The sequence below is a fragment of the Rhizoctonia solani genome, chromosome 7 (genome assembly GCF_016906535.1).
Source record: "Rhizoctonia solani chromosome 7, complete sequence".
Classification (NCBI taxonomy): Eukaryota; Fungi; Basidiomycota; class Agaricomycetes; order Cantharellales; family Ceratobasidiaceae; genus Rhizoctonia; species Rhizoctonia solani.
Window position 1 is genome coordinate 1,142,971 of NC_057376.1, and position 16,469 is coordinate 1,159,439.

Sequence of the window (16,469 nt, forward strand, 5' to 3'; positions counted from 1 at the left end):
CTGGACCCTCACGTGCGGAGTGTTTGGGCTGAGTCAGCAAGCCACGAGCAGAGCAGCTTGCTAGGACCACTAATATTTGCATCCGTCCCGCTGTCCGTCCGCTCTCCTAATCGAACTATCCCCGTCCCCAACGCCTCAAGAACACCATGGGATGTGAGTAACGCAAGCATGCATCTCGGTAAATGCTAACGTACCTCCGCAGCCAACAAGCCTCGTGGACTTAACGCAGCACGAAAACTCCGCATCTCCCGCCGCGAGAACCGATGGGTCAGTCTGACAGATATAAGCAGAAATATCCTCTAATATAACATGTGGAAATACAGGCGGACAAGTCGTACAAAAAGCGTGCGCTCGGTAACGTCTACAAGACCTCTCCTACAGGAGGTTCTTCGCACGCCAAGGGGATCGTCCTCGAAAAGGTCGGTGTCGAGGCCAAGCAGCCCAACTCTGCCATTCGCAAGTGTGTGCGTGTGCAGCTCATCAAGAACGGAAAGAAGGTCACTGCTTTCGTTCCCGTAAGTCCAGCTTGCTGCGTGTATATGTCTAATTGTTTAATCTCGGCGCTTAGAATGACGGTTGCTTGAACTTTGTCGACGAGAACGACGAAGTCCTCATTTCCGGTTTCGGTCGTCGCGGAAAGGCAAAGGGTGATATTCCTGGTGTGCGTTTCAAGGTCGTCAAGGTCTCTGGTGTCGGTCTTCTCGCCTTGTGGTCTGAGAAGAAGGTACGTTGTTTCCCTCACCGATGGCATACGGCCCACTCATTTGTATACCTATCTATAGGAGAAGCCTAGGTCATAAACAGCAACTCACTTTCCCCATTCTCCCTCCGTTCCGACAGCATCCTTGCCTTCTAAAAGCTGTTATGCTTGTATTCACACCCACGTATGCATGAATTTATGCGGCTCATCGAGTGTTTTCATATGCAATCAATTTTTGGCCACTGAACAACCCAGTCATCTCATTAAACTTTTGATCAGCTCCATCTATGTCACAACTGAACAACCTCTTCCCCTTCTTCGGTAACAAACGCAGCACGCAGTCCCGCCCAGACAGCGTCCACAACCATTGCCAGGTTTGCCAATCCAAACACGAGTGTTGCTGCATATAAGAAGTTGGCATTACCTGTCCCTTGAGATAGCCAGAGATGACTGGCGAGTGGCATGAGGAGCGCAGAGTGTAGGTGTAATAAGAATGTCGGCAATGGATGCCTCATGTCTATGGGAAGATTAGATATACCAAACGGTCAGCGATATAAACTCACAAGCAAAGGTCTCCGGGAAAAGAGATATCAAAGAGATAAACAATCCAGGATCCGCAAGGGTCGGATACGACTTCAACGTCGCACTAATTCCCAACAATAGATATGCGGCGTAAAAAGGGTCGCGCCTAAAAGCCCAGCATGTGAATCTACATCTATGCTCGATTTAATGAATTCAAACTAACCTGAATTTCATACAGATCGGGGCAATATAAATCAACGGATGGGCCTAAATTACGAGACTGTTAGTTGACTAATTGGTACCTAATATGAATGAATCTACACACCGAGAAAGTAAATAAAAAGAATGGCCGATAGTGATCAAACATTTCAGTGAAAAAGTACCACCACAGTCCACAGTTTGGTGTCGCATCGGACATTGTAACTCTAACGCAATGATTCAGGTTCATGCACGGTGCCATGATAAACCAGCACTTACACTGCACCCCAAGACCTCCATACCCAGTTCCATGATCCTGTAGCTACACGCCCCGAAAACGCCAAAACACCCATATACAGTACCCACTCCGCGCTCATAAATACTACCTTCCACAAGCTAGGTTGTTTCGAGGTGTGCTTGGTGTCTTCCTTTTCCCCTTTGCCCCCTGGTGTTGGATTCGCAAGCGTCGACGCCGGCGCATGTGGATCCGCCAGAACCATGATAGTGGGCACTACGATCAACACAGACGGAAGCGATATATGGACTATGGCGGCGAGTGCTACAAGGGCCGGTCCCGTACGTTTCTGGCACGCAAAAAGAAGAGCAAGCACGGTAAGAGATGTTTCAATCGTTGAAGTCGAACGAGCAAGAGTAGGAAGAAGGTTGTACGGGTTGAGCATGTGTCTAAAGAAAGCTGAGTTCCCTATCATAACGGAAATGATTTGGCAACGAACATTACGGAGATTAGGACTTCTTTCCTATCGTCTCGTATGGAAGATCGTGCCCTCCATAAACACACAAGACACCAAGCCGTGATTCCGTCGAGTATGGACCATAGGATTGCAGAGCCAAAACTTGAGAGTGGAAATATTGTCGAGAAGAGAGCGAGGAACAGAGGTGACTACTCTACGTCATAAATATTCGCAAAGTGCAATTGAGTATGCGGGAGCTTACATGTAAGAATACACCACCTGTGTATGGATCTATTCCTTTTTCTGAAAGAAAAATGCCCTCTTTTACTTGTTTAAAATGACAAAGCGTTAAATCGATTGGCACACCTCGGTGACATGATCAAGCTTACACCGAATAAAAGAGGTTACGGGTGATGCAAGTTGGTAGTCATCTTGGATATATCGTGGTATTGGGCTCGCGAACAATGCTAATCGGAGCGCGACGAGAGTAAATATTACGGTTATAGCTTTCATCAGGTGATGGTTCGTAATAGAACGGCGGGGTTTGTTTGACCGGACCCTTGGCTACGACTGGCGCTTCCAGTCACTCAAAAACCAATTGAAGAAGCCTTCCCTAATTCAATGGTAAGTTATACTGTACAAATGTCAGCCAAAGAAATAGTGCTGCGTATTCTTCCAGAGGTAATTTTATAAGTGTACAGGTTGGGATTTATCCTACTTTTAGGCCACATTGAATTCTTCAGGTATTTGCTTGCGGCCTATGTGTATTCCATTTGAATCAGGAAGCTAATTTCACGTTTACTTAAATTGATATCTAGATCATAAACAAGATGCAATTTGGGATACTAAACATAGCAAGAGCCGGATTTGGGGAACTTTATGTGTTCTATAGAAGATTTCACGTTAATTTCTTGGCAATGTATTTGGCTGCCTTAATTGCATATGCAACCTGCGTTTAAAGTCATTTGAGTCAGCAAACAACCATTTAGATGAGGCGGTACTTACACTAGTACGCGTGGGATTGCAAGCTGTAGAGTCTGGAATAACATTGTTCCCTCCAACAAATAGATTCTTGTGGTTATGAACCTGTGAATACTGGTTTGCAACAGATTGATTGAGGACATCCTGAGGGATCTTCTGTGTTTCCAGCTCTATCTTGTCTTCATTGACTCTCATAAGTCTAGTAGTGCCCTGTTTGTTGCATAAAGTTAGATTATATCAAATGATTGGGCTAACACTGCAAAGTGGGGGGTTGTAAACCCGTCCATAAGCAGGCATAAATCCAATGGTTTAGCGCCATGTCTGCAACAATCAATGGTTTCATCCAACTGTGCTCCACGTACCAATGCAAACTGCAATTGATTGATCTACATGCCACAAACCTTCATTTGGGTTTATGGCTCCTGCAAGCGTCATGCTGACTGATGCTCACACGTACTGGTATACGCCTGTAAGTGTTCTGCAAACAGTTGCTAACCTACCGGGACTTGCTCTCCCAGCATTAACATTACCATAGTAAGTTTCACATGGGTACTGGTTTCTCCCTTTGACAATATACCTGTATCTATCTTGCTTCACAAACTGAAGAAAAGTAACTCATAACTGTCTGATAATTTGAGCAAACCAAAACCATAAATTAAATTTTCTTAATTATGCCTTGAGCCTCATCCAGCAATGCAGTTAGTGTTGTACCCAGGGTTAATCACAATATACATATTTACCCTTGCATTTATGTAGAAGGATAATATGGGACCTTGCAACCCTTGTTGCACACTGAAACCAGTGTTGGACTGGGTGTAATTCCTTGCCCAGATGGGTCCGGGTGGATAAACTCAGGGGGGCTGCCATGATATGAGGGATGTGGATACTGAGACATAGATATTACAACTGAGAACAGAGGGGTCTATCTAACTCAAGGGCGTAATTGACACACAGGGGGGCATGGGGAGCAAAATGTGGGCCGCATATATATATATATCTGATTGGCACGCATGTGCTCAGTGCAATCAACCCAGTATGACCAGCATGGGTTGTCTCAGTGTAAACCAATGTAGATCCCATTGGCAATCATTGTTCTACGCATGTGATTGTTGGACCACCTGAGGCAGATGCAGACTTGCTTATATATGACCAGGTGGAGTCACCCAGTATCCTCATACAACCACAACCACGCTGAGTACAATTTCTATCTCATTGTTAGTGCCTGCCTAACTGATCTTGAAATAATGATATGTTTCTATACAGCATAAGAGATGCTTGGACAAGGTAGACAAAGCAGGCCAGGACATGTAGGTCTGCCATCTATAACATTTATTGCTTGAAATTCTATCTGACAAAACTCTGACCATCACAGACCTCCCCCACAAGCGCAATTTATTCCCCTGCAATCCATCCCCTTGTAAGTGATGTACTTGTTGTTACATTGAGTACATACTAACTAACCCCTCAGGTTGTTGCAACTGTTGCTAGGTACATCTAAATGAACCAAGCGTTCAAACAGGCAGGGGGCCTGGTCACTATTGGGGTCTATCAATTACGTTTTGTATATACATACAAGCAATACACACATTGTAAACCGTCAACACTATCATTTGCATGATACTTTTATAATTATATAGAACAAATGTTTGATGTAGCATTTATGGTACATTTCCGCCCGGTTTCTGTGTGCGTGTATACATTGATAAACACCATATATGGTCATAGCAAAACGCGTGCAACCACATACCTGGGGGCAATATACATTGAAATACGTGGCAAAATTCAATGGATACCCACTGGTCAGTATACCATTAACCAGCATAAACCAATGGTGCCCAAGTGGATAGCGTCCTGCCAACTGGGTTGGAGTTCAACTGCTCCACATGGGTCATTATTCCATCAGCAGCAACAGACATCATTGGCCAATGGGTGCAAGTATGGTCACAGAGCTCATAGAACAGCGCGGCGGAGTACCTGCGTGTGAGATCAAAGACCAGTTTGGTCTTGATGGGTTTGTATGGTGCTGTTCTGGTATAAACAGGTGCTAAACCGTGGGTTTACAACCCTCCAATTTGCAGTGCAAACCGAATGCGTACAGTGATGTGTAGCGCTAATCCTGGCGCCTGTAATCATCAATACATAAAGCATTAAGTGAATGTGGTAAATTTAAGCTATCAACATGACGTACCATGAACTGCGGGTATGACCCAGGCAAAAATTCTCCCAACTTGCCGGCTACTTCACACATTTTAGACATCATCCTGCGAAATAATTAACGCTATGAATAAGAGTCAAGTAAGAGGAAGAAATTACAAGGAATCTTTCTCGGCATCCGCCTTTTTTCGAACGACATTGAACTGTTGTGTTCATTATAAGCACCCATAATCAACACTGAGGTTGAAACATGGCTTACAGTTGGTTGAGGCATCCCGTATATATCGGTAAGCTTATTAGAAAATGTGACGTAGTTACTCTCATAAACTGCTTGACGTCCAAAGAACCGTAAATCTACGATTAAACGAGGGTCGGCCCTTGGACCCACGTCACCATAGGAGAACGCGTCCCGATGGATCTGGGTATGCCAGGGATTCTCTGTGGTATACGGGATTGTTACCTGAGGCTCTGGGTCGGAGAACGGAATGTGGATTGGGTCGTCCGGGAATTTCGCTTTATGCCCAGCGCATCTGCCCCGATGCTCAGCCCCGAGTAGGTCCTCGTGTTCTTCAATGTTTTCGATGAATTTCCTTTTCAGTACGATCTAGGTGTCAATGTGTGGTGTTAAATATAGGCTTGATCTAGACGAGATGAAAATGTGTCGAACTGACTTGACAAAACGAGATGGACTGCTCCGTAAGGTAGCGTCCCAGAGCTGGTAATTCGCGTGCTGGGTCGTTCTCATTGTCATAGAGATGTAGACCAAAGCCGCTGTTCCAAAGAACCTGAGGGGTGCCGATGGCTCCGCATGCAACGACAAAGTACTGAAACCCGCAGGTTAGTATTCAATTGGTTCGATCTCAAAAATAAGACATACCTTCGCTGGAATCAATAGATACTCGTCTGCTATAATATCTTTAACATACGCAAATTTGATTGCACCAGTGCCATCGCGCAAGCGATCGTAATCAATCCGGCTTTCCTTGTCGCTACCGCCTATCAATGGGGAGTTTTCACGAACAAAGCCAATGATCCTATGTTCCGCAAGCAGAGTGAATCGTTTATCGGAGCCATTCTTGGAGTAGGTTTCTCCGAGAACGGTATCCGAACCACTCCATGTAACGTAGCCACGATTCTTCCGTCTTTTGACTGCAAGAGGCAGATTCTTTACAGCATCCTCTCCATAGGCATTTTGCAAGACCTTCTTTACCAGGTTATGACGGACGGAGAGATCGTATTGGTCCAAGTTTACGTTCAGTAAGGTTCCCGCTTCGTTGATGTATTTCAAAAACTCTTCCTTTGGGAGCGGGGAAGCTTCGCGTTCTTCGGGATGCGGGATGGCTGCGCAAATATATGAGAGCAATAGCATATAAATGGTGCATAAACATACGGCAAGCGCAAGTCCAATGTGTTGCCATCCCACCAACAGTTCTCGTAACAGCGCATCCAGGTAAATTAACCGACGGCTCTTGCTCGGGATTGTTAAATGCCGAAACCAAAGGTTTACTACCGGGAGACCAAGCTTCCGCCCCAAGGGTAGGCATATATGTCGCGGCTGGTGGGACAGAAACGGGTTGCAGGGCGCCTTTAATAACATTCACTGAGTGTACGCATATATGTATGAGTTGAGTCTGCTAGGTGAAACCACTGCCGATCAAACTAACATACCAAACGCGTCGATATCCTTTTGGTACCTAATTAATTGATTAGCTGGGTCCGCAGTATTCAATTGATAAACCAACTTCGCCGAGTTTTTGTGGTGTCGTCCAATGACTGGGTTGTCTTGTGATCCCATTTCAATCATCAAGACAGTGAGGTCGGACTTCTTGCTATTATCAAGAATCTTCCGCGCAAAAGTACATCTATTTACGCAGAGTTCAGGAAGGCCTGGGTATCACGAGCCATAGGCTCTAGATTTATGCTTACCCGATGGGTCCACTACCAGCGATGAAGACATCAACTGCATCGACAAGTTTTGGATCGCCTCTTGTTTCAGTTCCAGCCATAGCGAGAGATTACAAGTAGTTTTATGGGCTGTGTTGTGTATGAAACGCTCAGGATGGTGGACGAATTATGCTATGGGAGTGGGCTTTTTATACCTTGTATGCAGCTAGGTGAGTTGAAGATTATGTGACACTCGCTCTGCAGTCAACACACCGGATTAACCAATGACCGTTGTATCCGTGCCATAGATTCTCACATTGGAAACTCGAATCGAGTGGGAAGGCAAGGAGATACGATAAAAAGAGCCGTAGAGGTCGAGAAACACGGCAACAATTAGCTCCGGTATAGGATTTGGGTGTACTGATTGTTGCTTCACGAGTCTATGCATGCGTATCAACTGGATAGAAGTGCTTCTTTCACGAATGTGCACCCTGAAAGTCGCCGTGGCCCTTATTTAGGGAGATCTTGTGATGGCGCGAGGAAACACCCGAGCTCGGTAACTGACTAGCGAACACTGCTCCCATGCCTAATCAATAACGCCTGGCATAGATAGTCCATGTAATACATTTTATCCGGAGAATTCCAGCGTGGTACCTGACATGGGGTCTATCATCCGGCTGGTGCCTTTCAATTGGCTTCTGACACGTGCATCGAATACGGTACATGCCAGGCGTTCCCAGCTGTACTGTATCTTCCGAGTGAGGCCAAGCAAAACGGAGAACTATCAGATGACTCTCAATATTGTTTTAGTCACCTATCAACCTCCAGTATTTCGAGAGATCCAGAAGCTATCCAAGTTAGGTGAATGAACGCGGAGATAGACCGCCTCTCCCTCTTCTCTGATAAGTGAACCCATCCCATGGGCTAAGCAACAATGGATAAGACAGGGGTGTTACGTATATGCGGATGAAAATAGCCTATAGGCCAAGCATGTTACTCAAAGGTCAGTTCCCTTTCTCGACACCAATGATTGGACGATACAGGTGGACCAGAGACGGGAACGCTTTTCACGCCGGCGCCTGTTAAAACCCACAGCCCTTTAAAGGCACACATGGTAGCCTACTATGAGCCCGTCAAGGATTGGCTGCAAGATCGAAGCCAAATTATGGGAGCAGAGGCGACTGTTCTACATTTTAAATACTCACAGATCTAGCGCGTTACGCAAATGCTTGCATATAAGGACACTAGCATTTACACGACCTGAATTCAAACGCTACGAGCCTCAAGCCTCCCTTTGGGTGATAAAATTCGTATTGCGAGAGGCTTTTATGTTAGGTTTCTCAAATCTTTTTGCTAGTTCTGAATTGAGCATCAGTTTTTTTGAGCATAGTATTTATAAGGTTCAACTTCCATCTAACGAAAGAGCTGACTCTGAGAAAACTGCGTCATCCCCTCGGCGTGCTTCGTACATCAAATCTACCCTTGGGCCGAGGAGTACCAATTAGAGTAATATATTGTATGCACCCGTTCTTGGGCGATAGTTCCGACCCTCAGAGCGCTCAAAAGCTACCACAGATAATGGTGTAATTATTGCCGTAGAAAATGAGTTAGATCGTTGCGTTCAGTGAGATCTCAGAAACCAGATATACTGTAGAATCAAACCAGTACGAAACTACTGTTAGATGATGAATGGTTACATATTGATACGATGCATGAAAGCTCGCAGTGCCTATTCAAACTCTATGAGTGATCATATGTAAGCATCATGAGCTTCAAGAATCACATACGCTCAAAGCAATCTTAGTTCTCCAATCCCAGTATAAGATGTTCGTTTCCTTTACGTATTATCGCAAACTCTCCATTAACGAAATCGTCCATCTGCAGCACGCGCCGAGGATTAGATTCTTTCGATCCATTAAGCTGGAGGCCACCCTGCTTCGCGAGCGTATCCGCTTGGTCTTCATATGGTGTCAGCTACGAAAGGATCCGACCGACTCGGAACTCACTTTTAGACTTCACCAGTCCCCCTTCAACTAAAAGATTGACCATTGGGGTGGTAAGAAGCTTATTCGAAGGCAGAATCACCAAGCGGCGGTCTCCTTTCAAGGCATTCCTAAAGCTCGATAAAGAAGTGGAGTGAATATCCGACTCGTACAATACACGCGACGCAGCAGCAGCTTGATGGGCAAGGGATTCTGTTCAGAACAAACAAAATAGTGTTATTTTGGAATGAAATCAAAATGTTGTAACTAACCTCCATGAATCAGCGAAGTAGTTTCGTGAGCCAATATGCGCTGAGCGTATCGTTTTCCTGGATCTTCCTGTAGTATATTGAATAAAATAATTTGAAATCCTATACGCAAACTCTTACTTCATGCCTAGATATGATTGTCTCGATTTGATCGAGTGGGAGAAATGTGAAGATTCGAAGGAGGTTACCGACAGCCGCGTCTGACTGGCGAACGAAGTACTGTGGAGTCGAGACCGAATCGAAGGTTAGATGGTCCTAGGACGCAATACGACCGACCCACCTGATAGAAGTCAAGAACCGGGGTCATTTCTGAGTTTACCCACACCGCATTACCAGCACTCTTTCCAAACTTTTCGCCAGATGGGGTTGTTAACAGTGGTACAGTGAACCCGTATGCAGGCTCCGATTGTTCCTCCTCTTTTCCTTCCTGGGTACCGTGTCTCCTTTTGATTAAATCTATTCCTGCGACGATGTTGCCCCATTGGTCTGCCCCTCCGACTTGTAGGCGGCATCCGTGGGTTGTGTACAGGTGGAGATAATCATGAGCTTGTAAAAGCTGATATGAGAATTCGGTAAACGATATTCCTTGAGATGATTCCAGGCGGGACTTAACGCTATTCCAAGTGCATTTATATCGGACGAGACATTAGGCTCAAGATTACCTACCTATCACGGGAAATCATGACGTTGACTTTTGCATGTTTTCCAATATCTCGTAAAAAATCTAGTAAAGTGAGGTTGCTAGTCCACGCCAAATTGTCAAGAACCTTTGGAGGTGCGAGTCTTTCGAGATTGATTTCGAGATACTTGGCTGCTCGAGCTGCGCCAAGGCTAAACAAATGTTCGAGTTGGGCCGCTAGTTTATGTTTGTTTTCGTTTATGGTATGGACCGACATAAGTTTACGCTCTGCTGTTCTCCCGCCTGGGTCTCCTACAGCTCCGGTCGCTCCACCAACCTCCAGAACATGCTTTTGAGACCAGACATTTGGATGGAGAGACAATAACATACCAGAGGCAAAACTTGATGCCCACGAACATAGAAATGTAGTACACTCATAAATGTAACTAAATTTCCGACATGAATAGAAGGGGCAGTTGGATCAACACCGCAGTAGAGAGTAATGGGTTTTTGGAGAGACTTTGCAAGGTCGGGGCTATTGTGGTAGTGAAAAAATCAGATAGAAATCATAAGTATGCCAGTACAATGCAACCTTGTAATTTGTGATACAAGCCCACGAGACTCAAGTTCAGTTAGTAGCGAGTCGTTGCTGAAACATCGTGCTTGTCGCCAGCCCGAGTGGACAGACGTGAAACTGGGACGCAATCGGGTCTGGAAGCGCTGAAGCATTTGGTTCAGATTGCAGATTGCACAAATGCGACGGTGTCTTGGGTCCCGTTGTCACAGTGTCACAAGTGGTTCTCAAATTGCCAGTCCCCCAGCAAGCAATTTGGCACTCAGTTTATTGTCGTCGGCTTTAGCTATGCAGTTCGACATAGTCGCTCAATGCTCGGTGACAAGGGCACGCGTATCTCGTATGAAACTTGCTCGTTAGTCTCTTTGTTGAATACGCCAATCATGCCTGGAATAACTCTGACTTTATCTACGACACTCCCAATTAGACGGAGTGACTGCTCTACCTACTTTCATGCCAGGTATAAACTATATCGATCACTATTTATCCTTTCTCAGCATCTGGTATCAGTGGCAACTCAGGCTGCATTGAAGGGTCTTACGCAACAGCAAACAGAGGCTCTAGGAGTAACATTAATCTTGTAAGGGTCAATGCCAAATTTTAAGGAGCTATGTCGAACTAGTGGATTACCTAGGAATAACACTTACCACCTGAATCTTCGACCTGGTACCAAAATACTTGATGCTGCTGGTGGAGCACATAAATTTCAGGGCTGGCGCAAGAATATGCTCACAGTAAGTTATAGATTGGGACGCATCGTTCTAATGACCATGGGTGGCGTAGGATTCGGGAGGCTTCCAAATGGTCAGCTTGAGGTAGCTGGTGACTTTCGCCTACATAGACACTCATTCTCATCAAAGTTAGTTCTTTTTCTAAAGTAACCGAGGAAGGTGTACTCTTCGAAAGTCCGTTCACCGGGGAACCGACAATGCTCACGGTACGTACCTGTTAATGTGTAGTTGACTGCGATGTCTAAATGCTTGAACTAGCCCGAGGAATCAATGGCAATCCAGGTATGTCCAAGCAGGTCACGAAACAAAACAATTAATTTCATAGCCTTCAAAGCATTCAATTGGCGCGGATATCATGATGCAACTTGATGATGTCGGTGAGTACGCGTGGCCTTGTGGCTATTATCATTTAAATAGCATCCCGTAGTTTCCAGCCTCACTACTGGTGCTCGAGTGGAAGAAGCTATGGTTAGCCAACTCATATCAATTTATTTAATATTAAATTTTGACAACCTGACGAAAACTGTGTTCTCCAGTGGCGATCTGTTCGCTGGCTCGATCGTTGCATTGCTGTACATAACGCTAGTGGTCGCGCCGATTGCCAAAACCTTTTTGCGATTATTCAAGGTGGATTGGATCACGGCCTCCGAGACATTTGCCTGGACGAGATGATCAAAAGAAAGGATTCTATTCCAGGGTATGCGGTTGGGGGTCTTAGTGGAGGAGAGGCGAAAGGTATTTGGCTCAACTGACTAGCCATCACCGTCCAATGACAAGTTTTATCTAGACGTTTTCTGGAGAATGTAAGCTTTCGGAATTTGGCCTGTACCATGCCCATTCTCACGTCTACCCCAGTGTTGCACAATGCACCGCCAAACTTCCTCTGGATAGTACGTTTATACACATTTTATTCGCTTAATAATAGCTAAGTGCTACCAACCAGGGCCACGATATTGCATGGGTATAGGATTTGCCGAAGGTAGGTATTATTGAATATAGCATGTTGGGGTTTGTATCAATAGGGAGTTTCAGATTTGATGGTGTGCGTCGCCCTTGGAGTTGACATGGCTGATTGTGTATTTCCCACACGAACCGCTCGTTTCGGAGTGGCCCTCACGTTCAATGGCCCTATCAATCTGCGTATGTACCACTCATCCTGACTAGACCCATGCACTTTCTGTACCCGCCAATCCCTGCTGGTTTGATCTTCATTCATAACTACGCCTTTTATATGGCCCTAACATACCAGAATTCTTTTAGGCCTTGGCAAACATGCATCAAGCTTCGTACCGATTGATGATAACTGCCCATGTCCCACGTGTGCCTCCGGGACGACTCGTGCACAGTTGCATCACATTGTAACATACGAGACAGCTGGGGCACATTCTGTTACACTTCATAATGTTGCATTTCAAGCACAACTTATGGGAAGGGCACGGGATGCGATACTCGAGAATAGATTCCCCGAATACTTGAAGAGGTTCTTCTACGATTACTTTGGGGGGCGAGGGTGGGTGGATCCCTCTGATGAAATTTCCAGTGCCTAACCACCTTGGATAGATCCTACCCACGCTGGTGCGTAGATGCGTTGCGAAGCGTTGGTGTTGACTTGCTTGATGGGATTGGGAAAGACATGGCAGTCATTGATGGCAATGGTGCCAAATGGGAGTACTCGGACGTCAAAGTATAAATGTCTAATTATTAGGGTACAAAAATGATATGAAGGCTTAAAGTCCAAAAATTTACCGTCGCCCTTTCCCTTTCTTGCTAGGTCTCGCATTCTTTGCCTTCTTCTTAGCCATTGCCTCCCGGGATTTACGAATCTGGTCGGCACTTTTAAGTTCATTCTTGACACGACCCATGCTCTTCCCTCCATAACGCTTGCCCACAGCATTCTTGGGGTTCTTTGTTCCTTTCCCGTGCTTGCTACCTTTTCCACCGCGGCTCCCGCCCACATCTCCATCGTCTTCAAATGCTTTCTCTTTCTCCCCGCGTTTCTTCATCTGTCTCAGCTTTCGTTCGTACCCCAGTGAAAGAGGATCTAGTGGCTTAGCATCTGTCTTTCCCTGGTGTACGAACTTTTTACCAGCCAATCTTCCGCCCTTCGTGCCACCTGTAAATCTTCTTTCGCTCTCTGACTCGCCAATCTTGGGCAACGAAGTCTTTGTCTTAGCTTTCCATTCCTCGAACCGGCCGCTGCGGTATGTTGCGGGGAGTCTTGCACCCGACTCGGTCTTGACGATCTTGACGTTGTCCGCACCCTCTCCTGAGCCTTTAACAAACTTCTTCTTTTTGGCGTCCCAGTTGAGTTGCTTGTCGTGACGCTGCCGACCTGTGAGTGCTTCGTCAGTTGTCAAGTCGAAAGTTGCATTGCGAGCTTGTTCAGCAAACGTGGCGCCATCCCGGAGAGAGTACCTAAGAAGAGTTGAGGGCTGGAACAGGCCGAGAAATGCAAAGAGCTTACCCCTTCTCTGTATATGCATCTTTCTGGTAATGAGACATAAAATATTCCTCATCCTTATGGTTTCTCTTTCGCTTTTTCAACCCTCCAAATGCAGACTGTATTGGTATCAGCATTGGCTCATCGCACTAGACATGTGACTGACCTCGATGTCATCTTCGTTTGCCATCTCCAACTCCACTCCGCCAATTTCGTTACCCTCATCAGGTACCTCATCCGAATCCTCGTCGGCAGCGGTACTTGTCGCACCAACCCTCAGCTGCGCCTTTGCCAGAGCCTTCCTCCTGTCCTTCATTAAACCCGCTCCAGCCGCTTGCTTCCCCCGAGTTCCGATCTCAAACACTGTTTCCGCAGGTCGGAATCCATTTACGACTTTTAACATGGCCAACCGTGCAGCCTCTACCGCGGTCTCGCTGTTCCCTTCCTTGTCGACCGAGTCGTCCTGGTTGGATTTATCGTTTCCTACCAACTCGAAAACAGGATGGATTCCCGCGCCTTCGCTTTCTCCCCCTGCTAGACTCCAAGTGCCGGTCGTATCTTTGACCATGGTTTTGGCCCGAGCATAGCTTGCCGTACTGGCCTTGCCTTGTGTACGCATATAGAGCCCGTGCCCACGCTTCATGACCTCACGCAACGAAGGTAAGGAAGCATCCAGCTGATCCAAGGATCGAATGGACTCTATTGCTTCGTCTATGTAACTTCGTAAGAATGTGCCCAGTACGAGATTTGTTGTATATGCGCTTTCGTTCCGTGCTTCTCCTTTGAGACGGGATACCAGAGGTCTTCCGAGGAAAAGTTGGAGGTCCAAAAGATAGGGGAGCTCTGAATGCGATATAAAACTCCATGCCCAACCCTTTTGTCCAGCTCTTGCAGTTCGACCTACTCGATGAACGAAAACTCTTGCGCCCATGGGGAAGTCGTAATTGACCACGTTCTCTAGAACCGGGATATCAATACCACGAGCAGCAACGTCCGTGACCACCAGTATTCGAGCCCGGCCCCTTCGGAACCGGTTCATGTGATGTGTTCGAGCGGCTTGATCCAACGAACCATAGATGTGGGCGACGCTGTATCCTGCGGCAGTCAGAAGGCTGGAAATATGCTCGACGTGGTGTTTGGTAGCGGTAAATATGAGAGTTTGATGCGGCTCTGCTGGAATGTCCGGACGGATTTTGTTTTTTGTTTTGTTCTTTTTGTCTCCGGACTCTTCTGGCTGTGGATCATCAACTGGTTCTCCAAGGGGTACTTTGATGACGTCTCGGAGGAGAGAAAGCAAAGCCGCCTCTTTTTCTTCTTGCTTAATTGAGAAGAATGCCATTCTCAAGTCCGAGCTAATCTTGCTCTCCGAGTCAAGTCGAACTAGCTTTGGGTCCTGAAGGCCTGCTTTGGCAAATTCGACCAAGTTCTTGGGAAGGGTAGCGGAGAACAAAACAGTTTGTCTGGATGGAGGAAGTCGATGCAGTATTTCTTGAAGTGCGGTTGCGAAACCAAGTTCGAATAGGCGATCGGCTTCGTCGAAGACTACATACTGCACTGAACGCAGATCGAGGTTCATTTCGACTGCTAAGTGAAGTAAACGACCGGGGGTAGCAATGATCCTAGATCGAACGCCGTTTGCTTAGCATAGCAGTGCACTGGGGGAAATAGCTGAACTTACACATCTGGATTGCTGCTTATCATCTCGAATTGTTCATCCATTCCTTCCCCTCCAACTACTAATCCCCATCTAAGGTTTTGACCAGATCCCTTTCCTGTGCTAGTTTCGGCAATAGACTCATCTGCGTCCCGGTCTCCAGCGTGGGCACCTCCGTCAGAGTGCCACCCTCGAACAAGATCTTTGCCGACCTTGAGTACCTGAAGTGCAAGCTCACGAGCCGGGACCAATATCAGGGCACGAGCTCCAAAAGCAGTAGCATGCCGCCCTCCAAGACGCTGGACAAGAGGAACCATATATGCAAGGGTTTTGCCGGATCCCGTTCGTGCCATACCAACCAGATCTCGGGGAGGTGTAGACAGGAGAATTGGTATTGATTGGCGCTGAATTGGGGTAGGTGTTTTGAACCCTCGAAGGAGAAGAGAACGTAAAAGTGAAGGATTGAGGCCTGTAGCATAGATCAGCGCTTGTCGTGCCTGTTATAGCATGAAGACACACCCATGCTCTGGAAACTGCCGCCTCCAACAGCGCCCTTTGCTAGCTTTCCCTTAGAGCTCACAGCCTTGATTACTTCGGTTCCGCCCTTCTTGTTGCGCTTTTCAATCGCCCGCTGAATGAATTGTGCATCATCATCTTCTTCAATGTCGCTTTCCTCCACTTGTTTATGCTTCCCTTTGCCTGTCCCAGATTTCGTCAATGCATCAAATATATCGACTTGGTCATCCGAAGATTCTGATCCAGAGAGCTCGATATCAGAGGTCTCAGACCCAGACTCTGCGTGTCGCTTTGCCATGGTGGAGATCCTAGAAAACAAAATTTGGCACAGGAGGCACGTGATCTAGATTAGTCCGGAATTGCCAAATCACCGGCTTTGGCAAGTATTTCGTTACCAAGCCAAGAGAAGAGAAGAATCTGGGTTATGGATTGGGCCATTATCAGTGCTTGGACCACGGATGTATTTCTGGAGATATTACATACAATGCCCCCGTAACATATATGGCGCATCACATACCCTAAGTTGCCACGTGAGGATGATACCGGTGATGGC

General features: G+C 46.4%; 6 protein-coding genes across 6 annotated transcripts; 2 read left to right on the top strand and 4 right to left on the bottom strand.

The window, feature by feature from the left end:
* Positions 1–146: 146 nt before the first annotated feature.
* Positions 147–800, top strand: RhiXN_06533 (ribosomal protein S12/S23; the record flags this gene model as incomplete). Its single annotated transcript, XM_043326349.1, has 5 exons — positions 147–153; positions 203–267; positions 324–515; positions 569–724; positions 783–800. The coding sequence occupies 5 exons, from the start codon at positions 147–149 to the stop codon at positions 798–800; spliced, it is 438 nt and encodes a 145-aa protein (XP_043181781.1).
* Positions 801–990: 190 nt separating this feature from the next.
* On the bottom strand, positions 991–2,625 carry RhiXN_06534 (phosphatidylinositol glycan anchor biosynthesis class U protein; the record flags this gene model as incomplete). Its single annotated transcript, XM_043326350.1, has 8 exons — positions 991–1,217; positions 1,264–1,388; positions 1,446–1,489; positions 1,548–1,647; positions 1,700–2,104; positions 2,155–2,321; positions 2,375–2,439; positions 2,502–2,625. The coding sequence occupies 8 exons, from the start codon at positions 2,623–2,625 to the stop codon at positions 991–993; spliced, it is 1,257 nt and encodes a 418-aa protein (XP_043181782.1).
* Positions 2,626–4,904: 2,279 nt separating this feature from the next.
* RhiXN_06535 (GMC oxidoreductase) lies at positions 4,905–7,253 on the bottom strand (the record flags this gene model as incomplete). The annotated part of the gene is made up of 11 exons (XM_043326351.1): positions 4,905–5,121; positions 5,179–5,216; positions 5,282–5,354; positions 5,407–5,450; positions 5,507–5,851; positions 5,919–6,071; positions 6,125–6,588; positions 6,638–6,847; positions 6,916–6,941; positions 6,990–7,109; positions 7,174–7,253. The coding sequence occupies 11 exons, from the start codon at positions 7,251–7,253 to the stop codon at positions 4,905–4,907; spliced, it is 1,770 nt and encodes a 589-aa protein (XP_043181783.1).
* Positions 7,254–8,931: 1,678 nt separating this feature from the next.
* RhiXN_06536 (tryptophanyl-tRNA synthetase) lies at positions 8,932–10,389 on the bottom strand (the record flags this gene model as incomplete). The annotated part of the gene is made up of 6 exons (XM_043326352.1): positions 8,932–9,089; positions 9,138–9,326; positions 9,386–9,452; positions 9,503–9,601; positions 9,663–9,996; positions 10,049–10,389. 6 exons carry the CDS (start codon positions 10,387–10,389, stop codon positions 8,932–8,934), a joined length of 1,188 nt encoding a protein of 395 aa, XP_043181784.1.
* Positions 10,390–11,028: 639 nt separating this feature from the next.
* RhiXN_06537 (queuine tRNA-ribosyltransferase) lies at positions 11,029–12,996 on the top strand (the record flags this gene model as incomplete). Its single annotated transcript, XM_043326353.1, has 15 exons — positions 11,029–11,035; positions 11,086–11,155; positions 11,210–11,309; positions 11,359–11,390; positions 11,440–11,512; positions 11,565–11,588; positions 11,641–11,683; positions 11,734–11,774; positions 11,843–12,041; positions 12,094–12,109; positions 12,162–12,196; positions 12,250–12,285; positions 12,339–12,446; positions 12,567–12,816; positions 12,867–12,996. 15 exons carry the CDS (start codon positions 11,029–11,031, stop codon positions 12,994–12,996), a joined length of 1,164 nt encoding a protein of 387 aa, XP_043181785.1.
* A 52-nt stretch (positions 12,997–13,048) lies between these two features.
* On the bottom strand, positions 13,049–16,214 carry RhiXN_06538 (DEAD/DEAH box helicase; the record flags this gene model as incomplete). Its single annotated transcript, XM_043326354.1, has 5 exons — positions 13,049–13,721; positions 13,771–13,865; positions 13,913–15,365; positions 15,425–15,869; positions 15,920–16,214. 5 exons carry the CDS (start codon positions 16,212–16,214, stop codon positions 13,049–13,051), a joined length of 2,961 nt encoding a protein of 986 aa, XP_043181786.1.
* Between the last annotated feature and the right edge of the window lie 255 nt (positions 16,215–16,469).